The sequence below is a fragment of the Acipenser ruthenus genome, unplaced genomic scaffold (genome assembly GCF_902713425.1).
Source record: "Acipenser ruthenus unplaced genomic scaffold, fAciRut3.2 maternal haplotype, whole genome shotgun sequence".
In the NCBI taxonomy this organism is placed as follows: Eukaryota; Metazoa; Chordata; class Actinopteri; order Acipenseriformes; family Acipenseridae; genus Acipenser; species Acipenser ruthenus.
Genome location: NW_026707731.1, coordinates 1 through 12,380, shown reverse-complemented (window position 1 = coordinate 12,380; position 12,380 = coordinate 1). Strand labels below are relative to the sequence as shown.

At 42.4% G+C, this 12,380-nt stretch overlaps 1 protein-coding gene across 1 annotated transcript; it reads right to left on the bottom strand.

Moving 5' to 3' along the window:
- Window positions 1-2,283: 2,283 nt before the first annotated feature.
- LOC131728117 (catenin alpha-2-like) lies at window positions 2,284-12,046 on the bottom strand (the record flags this gene model as incomplete). The annotated part of the gene is made up of 3 exons (XM_059019310.1): window positions 2,284-3,988; window positions 7,844-7,963; window positions 11,924-12,046. Coding segments are annotated over 3 exons (594 nt in total), but the record flags the coding sequence as incomplete, so codon positions are not given.
- Window positions 12,047-12,380: the final 334 nt, after the last annotated feature.

The following is a 12,380-nucleotide window of genomic DNA, read 5'->3' as shown; positions in this document are numbered from 1 at the left end:
TAGGCTGATGGGTTGGGAGCAAACCTTACTACCCCCGTAGAAAGAGATCAAGTACAGCTGACATGCTTATTCCTACCCAGTGCTGCATGGCGCTTGCTAATGAGTCCCTCCCTGTCCGCAAGGAGGCAGTAACAAAAAATAATTGTCCATGCCATGTTTCATCACAGTATATAGATACCTATGGATAGACAAGCATCTCTACTTTATACCTGATGGCGAGGGGATAATAATAAATTATACACAGTCTCAGTTGCTCTGTACAGTATACTGTACACACTTGTTTATAAAAAGTCACTTCCATCAATACAAAGTACATTTTTATTAAACCCTTGTCTTCAAGCCCCAATTCCAGATAACACTCCATTAAAGAGCCACTCGAGTCCTTTGAGCGTTCAATATCTTCTGGTAGAAAATTGCTCTGTCATGACATTTTCCTTGTATTTTTTATTATTATGTATTTCTTAGCAGACAACCTTATCCAGGGCGACTTACAGTTGTTACAAGATAACACATTACATACAATTACCCATTTATACAGTTGGGTTTTTACTGGAGCAATCTAGGTAAAGTACCTTGCTCAAGGGTACAGCAGCAGTGTCCCCCCAACTGGGATTGAATCCACAACCCTCCGGTCAAGAGTCCAGAGCCCTAACCACTACTCCACACTGCTGCCCTTGTATAAATTTGCAAGTAATTCGTATGACCTGAGAAAGTGCTTTAAAAAGCCCAGCTCGTTGTTCTGGTAAATGTCAGAAAGACTATCTCCATGACTACCAGCAGCATACCATGGCCACTCAGTGAAGCTGTTTTGATTTTAGAAAGTGGAGCGTCAATGTATTTATTGGAGTGTTAATGAGGGATTCCAAGAGAAACTAGACATTCTGGCAACTTCCATGAGGATGTGATCTTTTCAAAACTGTTTCTGCAGTTTCTGATCTACTTGCAAATACCATTAAAAGAGAAGAGGATGTAAAACTAAAACTGTTAAAATGTAATTTGAAGCTGCTTGCTGTTTAGCACTGATATGAAGGAACATGGTGCGTTTCACTTTGTATGATTTTTTTTTATTTCAGTCATAACAGCTGTGCTTTAAACTTCTGAGTTAAAAAAGGCACCAGAATTTAGTGACTGAAATACAAAATGGCACAAGTGTAGAAAGATGGCCAGGCTTTTCAGCGATGGGCCAGCTGAGAGAATTTGAATACTGAGCTTAAGATTTAAATCACCCTAACCTTAACCTTAATCGAAAGAACGTGGTACAGTTTTAAATTGGCCCGTCTTTCTGTACCAAGTAAAGAGCGTGGCCCGTCTTTCTTCACCTATGCCTACAAAATTATACAGAGTGAATCTAAACAACAAAAAGATTACATTAGTTTATATAAATCTGGTATTTCTAACCCATACTAAGATGACATTTTAAATAGGAATATGGAAGATTTAAACATTTGCAAACAGTACCATCTAGTGGACGAAAGTGCATGTTTCCACATGCAGAACCACCCTGTTGCTACAGATGATTGATGCATTAACATTTCTGCAAATTAATTGGATACAAGAATGCCATTTTTAAAAAGTACTGCAATTGTGACATATAAGAAAAATAATGTTGCTTTGTGTGTATGTTGTGCCTGCTTCAATACAAAATAATGATAAATTTCATGTCTGGGCATGTGTACTTGGATATATATATATGCAGTGGGTTTCCCAGTAGGTCATGCTGCGAGACTATATGAATGTAACATTAGAGGTCAGCACCAGAGAACTGGTTTTAAAATACCCGACACGACCCGGTCCAATTTTTCTACCCAGGTATCAATTTATTCATTTGAGAAAATATGCCATTGATTATTTATTTATGTATTTATATACCACAAGCCTGTACTTTGGGTGGCACTAGGACCCACTGAAAAGGCTAGCCTGCCTGCCTTGGTTGGTGCGCAGTGCATTATGGGGTGCAAACAAAATTAAATCAGTATGAGCTGATGACAGTGCACAGTCGCAGACTGTCATGCTATTTGAATACAGCATGACGAGCTCCACTACACGTGTTGCTTTGATAAACCCCTCGGGAGTGCATTCAATTCTCATATCACACACTACTCCATGCACCATTTTCTCTCGCTCTCTCCTGTTTTGAAAACAGGGGTTTAGAAATGTGAAGAAATCTGAGATACACATGTATGTTAAGTACTTTGTCAACAAGTGTACTATTTTCTCATTAATCAGAAATACAATTTTGATTAATGTATGTTAGTAGATACCTAACTGTTTTATTTTCTCCATGTTGTTTTCAACAGAAGGGCTTTTGAATAATACATACATAAATCAATCACAAAGTGAGCTACAACACATGCAACCGATTGAAACACAGATAAGATAATCATCGTAACCTAAAACAGGCTGAAAAAGCACTGATGTTACACACAAAATAGATGTCTGCACAACTCATAAAAAACCCATACCACACAAAAAACAATATATGACTGCAATACTGGATTAGGCCTCTAGATGTCTCTCTTTCATTACACTCATGCCACATAAAAGATGCTCTTGAATAATTTTCATTATGTTACATGAAAACTTTTTTGTTCTTTTATTAAGATTCTTTTGCTGTTATTTTTTTTTTCACCTCTTGGATCAAAGAGATAATATAATATATAAAAGAAACTAGCTTACTATAAGTATTGCAGTCCAAACTAGGTCATGGTACATTGGTGGGTAAATTCAAGATAAATGTTCACAGAGAACACAAACATCTCTGCATAAGCATTGTCCAAAAAAAAAGTCTATGTGCAAATATTATATACTAAGAAGAAGAAAGGAGAGAAGACAAATCTAACCACCTAACTATTTGCATGTAATTTTAGGTAAACCTCAGTGAGCATGATGAGTTTGCCACTGGCAGACCTCATTTTTAAAGTGAGTACAGGATTAGAAACATCATTGCACCATCTTCTGGGTTTCAGAACTTCTTTTAAATAGGTGCATTACTTTAAATGAACTAGGTATTTGAAAAAAAAGTTTCTTCCCCTTACTTGCATGAACAACTCCTAATAGTTAACCTACAGACTCAGATGAGACCACTTCATGCTGTGATAACTAATCATTTCAGATCAGATTGAGCAGCAGCTCAGATTCCTGGCCCACAGTCATTTCAGCCAAACAAGAACTGGGTGCAGGGCTAGTGTAACCCTGGAGTAACTACAACAAAACAGCGAGACTCCAGAATGTAAGTTCAGTCAGGTACTCATACGATAGATAAAATATTTATTACAGATTAGACACGATAACACATTTATGCATATTATATGTTCTTGGATAGCACATTTAACATATAAAACATCTTTGGCCTCGCCTCAGGGAACCCCTTCCCATAAATTTTTCTGCTGATAAGTGGAGAGGCTGACTGTAGGAAAGCCATGGGAAGAGAACAGGATAGCTGCCCTCCCCCTTAGACAAAGCCAAAAAACAGGAGGAGGCTGGGGAGGAGGAAGCAAACTAACTTGCAGCAGGGAGGTAATGGATCAGGTAAGATTTGAATCCCTTCCCTGACGATCATATATGTTGTCAGCGATAAGGTACTGCTATTTCGATTGTCTGGTTATCAACACTTAATAAGCTGGATTTGATTGACTTATTAAAAGTGAGTTGACTGTCTGAACCACCACTTTGCTTCATTGACTATAAATACAGGAGTGAGCAAATAGACATTCCCACTTACATCAAACTCGTTCAGAGCTGCTGCCAGTTCACCGATGCCTGCATGGCCATGCTTCTCATCCGTGGGGGAGGAGGCCTGGGCAGCGTTGGAGATGCCAGCGATGGCCTCCTGCACCTGCTTAAATACATAGTCCCGGTTGGCCCTGGTGGCGGCTACATCAGGGTGGCGAAGGAAAGCCTGAGATGCAGTGTACAGCATGGTGGCATTCTTTTTCAGGGCCCCTCGTGCTGCTGCCATCTCATCCCTGCATTGAGGATCCTTCAACTCCTGGAAAAAAGAAACAAATACTGTCTTGGTTAAAGGTGCAGAGAAAGGTGCGGGGTTTGACAGTGTAACAGCATTATAATTTTAATCAAATGTGCAAACCTTAAAAGGGGAATGGTTTTAATGATAGTATAATTACCCAGTGAGACACTGTGACATTTCAAGATAAGTTAAACAAATTAAATAAAATACACTTTATTTTTTGTTATAAATGATACAACCCAGGTAATGATATTTTTTTCTTTAAAAAGAGGTATTTCTCATTGTGATTAGATATTAGTCATACGGGTCAATTAATCTGTTACACTTGAGTGCAGGTAGGTGCACAGCTCTATTAGAGTAGCTTCACAGATTAATACATTAATAAGATTGAGTATACTGTATTATTATTATTATTATTATTATTATTATTATTATTATTATTATTATTATTTTAAAGGCTTAGAGAGTATTTAATCTACAGAGCAGTCATGACAGACTTCTGTATACACTGCTACAGCACATATAGGCCTAAAAGATACTTTTTAATTTCTGACGAACTATCCTCAAATTCAAGCTAGGATTAATTCTAGAAGGTCTGGTCATTTTCCCTATCAAATTATAAGATAGGGAAGATAGGAAGACGAGAGTCCCCCGGTAAAGTCTAGTTTAATGTTCCAAGGGAGCTAGGTTTGGTTTTAAACAACACAGAGTGTTGTTTATTGTTAAATACATTGTTGCCTATTCTGTGGATTCGAGTGTGCTGTGTACTGAGAACTGTACCTCTGTAAACCTGTTGGATAAATAAATGTGACAGATACCTATTTGAACTGTACCCAAAGAGTCTGTTCTCTTCATTCTCCATACCCTACTCTATCCTAGTGGTGATACAGTGCAACTACATCCTGACAACCTTAGCACTGTATGACATTTACATAATTATTATTATTATTTATTTCTTAGCAAATGCCTTTATCCAAGGCGACTTACAATTGTTACAAGATATCACATTATTTTTACATAAAATTACCCATTTATACAGTTGGGTTTTTACTGGAGCAATCTAGGTAAAGTACCTTGCTCAAGGGTACAGCAGCAGTGTCCCACACCTTGGACTGAATCAACGACCCTCTGGTCAAGAGTCCAGAGCCCTAACCACTACTTCACACTGCTGTCCATAATGATTTCAGAATTGGCTAAAATTAGGTCATCTTATCGTACGGTGGGGTTATATATCTGCTATACTTAGAGCTTCTCAAAAAGGAAAGAATAACATCTTTTTTTTCTACTTGGACCAAAGTTCCCTCTGAGTGCAAGCCATTTCACGTAGCCTCTAAAACAGCTATCTGATGCCTTGTTTCCACTAGCCACTTTTAGGTGCACCTCAGTGAGTCCGTCTGAGTCCAGGGCACCTCAGCATGTTCCAAACCGGTCTGAGAAGGTACAGTTTCATATCTCATACCTGACAAGTCCCAACTGGTCCAGACAGAAGTATCATTACGTAGCATGTTACGCAATGTCAGTGTGTTTTTGGATTTCACTAAAACAAAGGCGGTCACTAGCGAGTTAAGAGCTGTGAGAAAATAAAATATTTCTTTACCTTGGGATGCGGAGGAAATTAAAGCACTTTTGAATATTTGGTCAGAAAGTCCTATTCAGGAGCAGTTATTAGGTGCAGTGCGAAATCTTAAAGTTTTTGACAAAATTGCAGACAAATTGAAAGGACGGCAATCCAGTGTCGTGACAAAATAAAAAAAAGTCAAGGACACCAACAACAAAAGTGGCAACAGCAGAAAAACTTTCTACTCCCCTTCATCTCCTCCCTCCTCAACACCTCTCTACTTTCTGGTATCTTCCCCTCTGCCTTCAAAAAAGCCTCGATCACTCCCCTCCTCAAAAAACCTACCCTCGACCCCACCTCCCTCCAGAGCTGCCGTCCTGTCTCCCTCCTACCCTTCCTCTCCAAAACCCTCGAGCGGACTGTACACCGCCAGCTCTCTGCTTTCCTGTCCAACCACTCTCTGCTTGGCCCTCTCCAATCTGGCTTCCGCTCTGCTCACTCTACTGAAACCGCCCTCCTGTCTGTCACCAACTCACTTAAATGTGCCCGAGCTGCCTCTCTCTCCTCTGTCCTAATTCTCCTCGACCTCTCTGCTGCCTTTGACACTGTTGATCACTCTATTCTACTATCATCTCTTGCTGACCTGGGGATCTCTGGCACTGCTCTGGCCTGGTTCTCCTCCTACCTCTCCAACCGCACTTACCAGGTAACCTGGCGTGGAGCAACCTCCACACTCACCCTCTCTTAACTGGAGTCCCCCAAGGGTCAGTCTTGGGTCCTCTTCCTGTTCTCTCTCTACACCCGCTCCCTGGGCCCCCTCATCGCATCCTATGGTTTCTCATACCATTTCTATGCTGATGATGCTCAGATTTTCCTCTCCTTCCCCACCTCTGACTCCACCATCTCCTCCCGTATCTCTACCTGTCTGTCTGCTATTTCCTCCTGGATGCACTCGCATTACCTCAAACTCAACCTCTCTAAATCTGACCTCCTTTTCTTTCCCTCCTCCTCCTCCCCTCCTCTGATCTCTCCATCTCTGTTCCTCTGGAATCTACCACACTCTCTCCCTCTTCCTCAGCTAAGAACCTTGGAGTCACCCTGGACCCCTGCCTCTCTTATTCCCAGCACATTTCCACTCTGGCACGCACTTGCCGATTCTTCCTGAGCAACATCCGAAGAATCCGACCCTTCCTCACCAACTATGCTACCCAGCTCCTGGTCCAGGCCCTGGTACTCTCCCGCCTAGACTACTGCAACTCCCTCCTGGCTGGCCTCCCTGCGTCCGCCACCCGTCCGCTCCAGCTCATCCAGAACTCTGCTGCCCGCCTAGTGTTCTCTCTGCCTCGCTTCGCCCACGCTACTCCACTACTCCGCTCGCTCCACTGGCTCCCGATCACCGCTCGCATCCAGTTCAAGACTCTTGTACTAGCCTACAGATGCCTTGACCAGTCTGCACCCAGCTACCTCCAGACCCTCATCTCTCCCTACACCCCCACTCGACCTCTCCGCTCCGCCTGCACTAGAAGACTAGCTCTACCACCGCTACGCTCCCCTGCCTCCAAAGCCCGCTCCTTCTCCACCCTTGCTCCGCAGTGGTGGAATGACCTTCCTACAGATGTCAGGACTGCCCAGTCCCTGACCACATTCCGGCGCCTCCTTAAGACTCACCTCTTCAAAGAGCACCTGTAGAACTCCTCTGTTTGTATCCTGGGACACTATCACCCTTCATGTAAATGTGCTCTATTTTGCTCTTATCAGCCCCTATTTTACTGCATTTAATCCTGTACTTCAGAATACTGTAATCTGCCAAGTTTTTAACCTGTAGTACTTTGTATTTAATCACATCCTGATGTAACTATCACCATTTAATCATATCCTGATGTAACTATCACTATTACCTGCTGTATTATTGAATTGTGGTTTGTCACACTTGTACTTTGCTTAAACAAAAGTTATTGTATTTCTTGCTCTTATTGTATTACTTGTATTGTAACGCTTGAAATGTTTTTGCTTACGATTGTAAGTCGCCCTGGATAAGGGCGTCTGCTAAGAAATAAATAATAATAATAATAATAAAAATACTTTGAGCTAATGGGCAACATATTGGGATGCCTGGCGTTGCGCAAATACTTCCTAGGTTAGTTGTACCTGAGAAAATGCAGTGGAAACGCAGGCAGACATTTTTAGGTACACCTCAGCTGGACGGTCCAGCAGAGGTGCACCTAGACGTGGCTAGTGGAAAAAACGGGGCATGAATGAATTGTCCCACTAGAATGGGCTAACAGAGGTCATGAGAGAGACTGTATGTCAAACCTCACCTGTTGTCTTCTGGCGGCTACGTAGTTCAGTTTCACCATTTCCTTTCCAAACTCCTTGAAGCGGTTGGCCAAGTCCTGCTCGTTGGTGGCATTCTTAACAGCCTCAAGGGCTTCTTCCACCTATTTTGGTTAAACACACAGAGGAAAAGAAAGCTCTCAATAGATTTCACCTCCAAATAATGTGCTATTCCCAGTAACGAGTATCCCCACAGCTATTTTGTACCAAGTTTTTATATTTTTTTGGAATGTTACAGAATGTTAGGTTATTATCATAACCCTGGTTACCTGAAACAGAAATGTAACCATTACCTAATGGGTATTTATCCTTAAAGACCATGAAAACTGAATAGATATGCCAAAGCTGCACACAGTGCCTGTGACACAGTCACGCCCGCCTACTAGGGCATAAAAGGACTGCTGACACAAACATGGTCATCATTTTTCCTCCAAGACTGCTGCAATAATAACGCAGCGACCTTGAAGGTTAATGGTTACATTTCTATTCCAGGGTTATGACAATAACCTAACGTTCCCTGTCAAGTACGAAATTGTAATGTGCAAGGTATTTTTTATTTGGACTAGTTTAAGTTGTCATCATATAATACCTTATTTGAATTCAAAATCATATAGAACCCACCTCTGTTGAAATAATCAGACTGGACAACACTTCTAGTGAATACAAAGGAACAGTTTTATTAGAAATAAAACTAAATAAAGGAAAAATAATAAAGACGCAACAACTAAACTAAAGTAATACAGAAAGGAAAAATTAACTAAACTAAGTAGTACAGAAAAGAAAATATGAACAACACCACCCCACTCCTGATAGTTGATTAGCAATCCAATGCAATCTATGGGAGATTCCCTTAAAGGTTACAACCACATTCCTGACAGTTATTTAAGATGAAGGTTAGTCTTAACAGGGGTTTTGTTAGTAACACAAATATTTACTTTTGTCAATATTTGATAATCAAAGCATCGTTAAATCAGTGTAATATATATGTTTAGGTTCAGAAGGCAATTCTCACTCTTGCGAGATAAAGACACTGTTTGCGTCCAGACAACCTATCGAGAATTATCTATTATCAAGACAGCTAAATTTGGGTTCTAGCAAACGCAGAATGATAATTGCCTTGTTAAACCCACATCAATTTGTATAAATCACATACAACAAACAATTACTATAGTGTTCATTAACTCAAAGCATGAATTGAAAGCAATAATACTTTTCTTACATTCTACCTAAAACAAAACGCTAATTTTACTTTAAGGTTTGCTTATTCTCGAGTTCATAAGAGGATTAAACTACATGTTGAATACTTAACAGGCTCCTTGCTGCCTCCTCCAGTGGATCCGTGTCTACAACAATACAGGTGCTCGAGGTCTCTCCTGCTGGCAAGGACAGGTCCAGGTTTCGGGGTCTGCCTTCCTTGTGTTTTGTCTCCACTTCAGGGTACGAAACAAATGTCTTTGCAAAAACAAGAGTCATTAACTATTTAGGTATTCCACTGAAACAGAAAATCCTCCACCAATATGTGCACTCTTCATCCGGTTATGTCAGGGATATTCCACCGCAAACTCCAGCACTGCTAGCTCAATAGATTGACTATATTTCAATCTCTGTCGACTTCAAATATTCATCCAACTCTTTCTCTGGTGATCAATCGGGGCTAAGGTTTGATTACACGTACTTTTAGGATTTTACGCTGCAGACTCCCACACCAAGGCACACACTAGAGTAGTTATTTTCTATCAGAGTTTCTGAAAATGGTATCTCTGTTCAGGCTGGTCGCAGGCTGGGTCTTCAGATTGTCAAAGTTCAGAGACTTGTTTGTGTGCCAAGAGCCTTGGGTTTAGTGTCAAGAGCGCTGTTTGAAAGTTCTGCCTGTGTTTTTGTAATTCTCTCTTCACCCCTGTGATTGGATAGTTTGTTTATTTTGGGCTGAGCCTGAGTCCACGTGGGGTGTTTCCCATTGGTTGTTCTCGTTCCAAGACGTCCCAGTGTTCCTAATTGGTCCACTGTTTTACCCCCTGTCGGCTGGGGGTAAAACAGTGTCCTGTCCTCTCTCAGTAGTGTCAAGGCATTCAAAACTGTCTGATTTTACCTTTTGAAAGACACTGCCGGCTCCACAGGATTTATTCCGCGCTGGGGAAGATAAACCACTTGTCCAGTATTTAGTTTACGACACTTTTTAAAATCATTCTTTGTCAGTGTAGGAGTTTGTGACAAGAAACCAAGTAGACACAGAGAATGGCTTAGGACCCCCCTCTGTATATTACAATTCTGTTAATTTCATAAACAGAATGATATTATGACCCATTCTGATACTACAAAATGTAACCATTACCTAATGGGTATGAATACCAAAGCTGTCGCAAGGCAATATTGCAGACCAGCCAGAATGCCACAAGGCTAAGCTAAGGCTACCTTGGGCATTACCATTAGGAACCCCAGTACAAGTAGATGGGGCTAAAGAATTGAGGGAGAACTCACCTCTATGTTTGTGCTGTAAGGGTTGACCCTGAGGCCGCCCTTAACACACTCATTCCAAAACCAGGGGTTTGTGTACCCAAGACAGTCAGCCGATAGAACCACGTAAAAGTATGGGGAGTAGCCCACACCACACTGTGGAATAGGCAGTGAGCTTTTCTCGAGGGGGCAAGTTGGCTCGCTCATAGGCAGTCTTGACTGTCTGTGATCCATTTTCACAGCCTCTTAGCCCCATAAAAGACTGCCTTCAACTCTGAGTTCTGTCCACATAATACGCTAAAGCCTGCACTGGACAAAGCGTATGGAGCTGCCGCTCCTTGTCAGACTGGAAAGGAGATGGATGAAAAGCCTCAAGCTCCACCATCTGGTTAATGTGGAATGCCGAGATGTTTTTCAGAAAAAAAGCAGGATTAGTGCAAAGCATAATTTTCGCCCTGGCCTCTGCAAAAATTAAGCAGGCTTTTGCAATCGAAAATGCTTGCATTTTGTTATTGCAAGCAAAAAAGCAGCCTTCATAGACAAATATTTCAGCTCTGCTGAATGCAAGGGCTCAAAGGACCACATTAAGCCTCCAACGAGATACAATGTCCTTCATAGGCGCCCTGAGACGCAGAGCAACCTTTAAAAATTGCCCCGCCAGGAAATTAGCTCCTAGGGAGACTGAATCAATCTTAGTATGGCAAGCCAAAATGGCTGCCAAATAGACCTTTAATGTAGAGGGGGATTTCCCCTCACCAAAGAGGTGTAAAAATTGCAGTATAACTGCCATGGGACAAGTCGTGGGGTCAAAATCTTTGGGCAGGCACCACATTTGAAAATCGCCCCACTTGTACCCATACTGGGCATGCATGGGCGCTGCTCTGGCATTCTGTAGGGTCTCTATGACCCTATTAGATAACCGCAGACAGCTAAATGGGTCGGGATGCCACAATGTCCCCCAAGCCTGCCTGAGCAGGTTGTGGCGTTTCAGCAAGCTCCATGACTGGCTGCTCTGGAGATGTATCAGGGTTGAAAACCACAATCTCCTCGGCCAATAAGGGGTTACTAGTTGAACCCTGGCCCGGTCCTGCCTGATCTGCTGCCTCTATTGCCAGCGGGTCCCAAGTTCCTGTTATGGAGACCAGATGGGACAATGGGTTGATTCTTGGGAGGCCAACAGGTCCACCTGTGCTCTCCCAAACCGTTGCCAAATGAGGTTCAGCACCTCCGTGTGAATCCTCCATTCTGAGGCACTGGGGACTCCCCTTGAAAGGAGGTCCACCACCCAATACATCACCCCAGGCAGATGTAATTTATTATTATTATTATTATTTATTTCTTAGCAGACGCCCTTATCCAGGGCGACTTACAATTGTTACAAGATATCACATTATTTTTTTACACATTATTTTTTACATACAATTACCCATTTATACAGTTGGGTTTTTACTGGAGCAATCTAGGTAAAGTACCTTGCTCAAGGGTACAACAGCAGTGTCCCCCACTGGGGATTGAACCCACAACCCTCTGGTCAGGAGTCCAGAGCCCTAACCACTACTCCACACTGCTGCCACACTTATATGGTGACCCTGCCACAGGGGTTCCCATACTCCTTGAGCTCCTCTGCCGTTCCACACGACACCCCAGCCGAGGCTGGCCGCATTCGTGGTGATAACGCTGCCCACTGCTACACCTAAGCGCAGGTGAGCAGGCTGCGTCCACCAGGATAGCGCCTGCGGACAGTGCCGAGACACAGTTAATAGGCAGTCTGGGCTCAATGCGGGCTGAAAAACCCTGCTGTTGAACCAGGCTTGGAGAGCATGCATATGCAGAAGAAGCAAAGGAAGGGTCTAGAAAGCTGCTGCCATCAAGCCCAGAAGCCTCTTAAACGTCACTACTGTAAGCTTTTAGCTGAGCTGAAAAAGCTTCATGCAAGCGTCTATTCTCTGCACGCTGTCCTTCGACAGAGTGGACAGCATGGACTTGGAATCCAGATGCACTCCCAAATAGGAGGCTGTCTCCGAGGGTGTGAGCTGGCTTCTTACACGATTCACCGACAGACAGAAC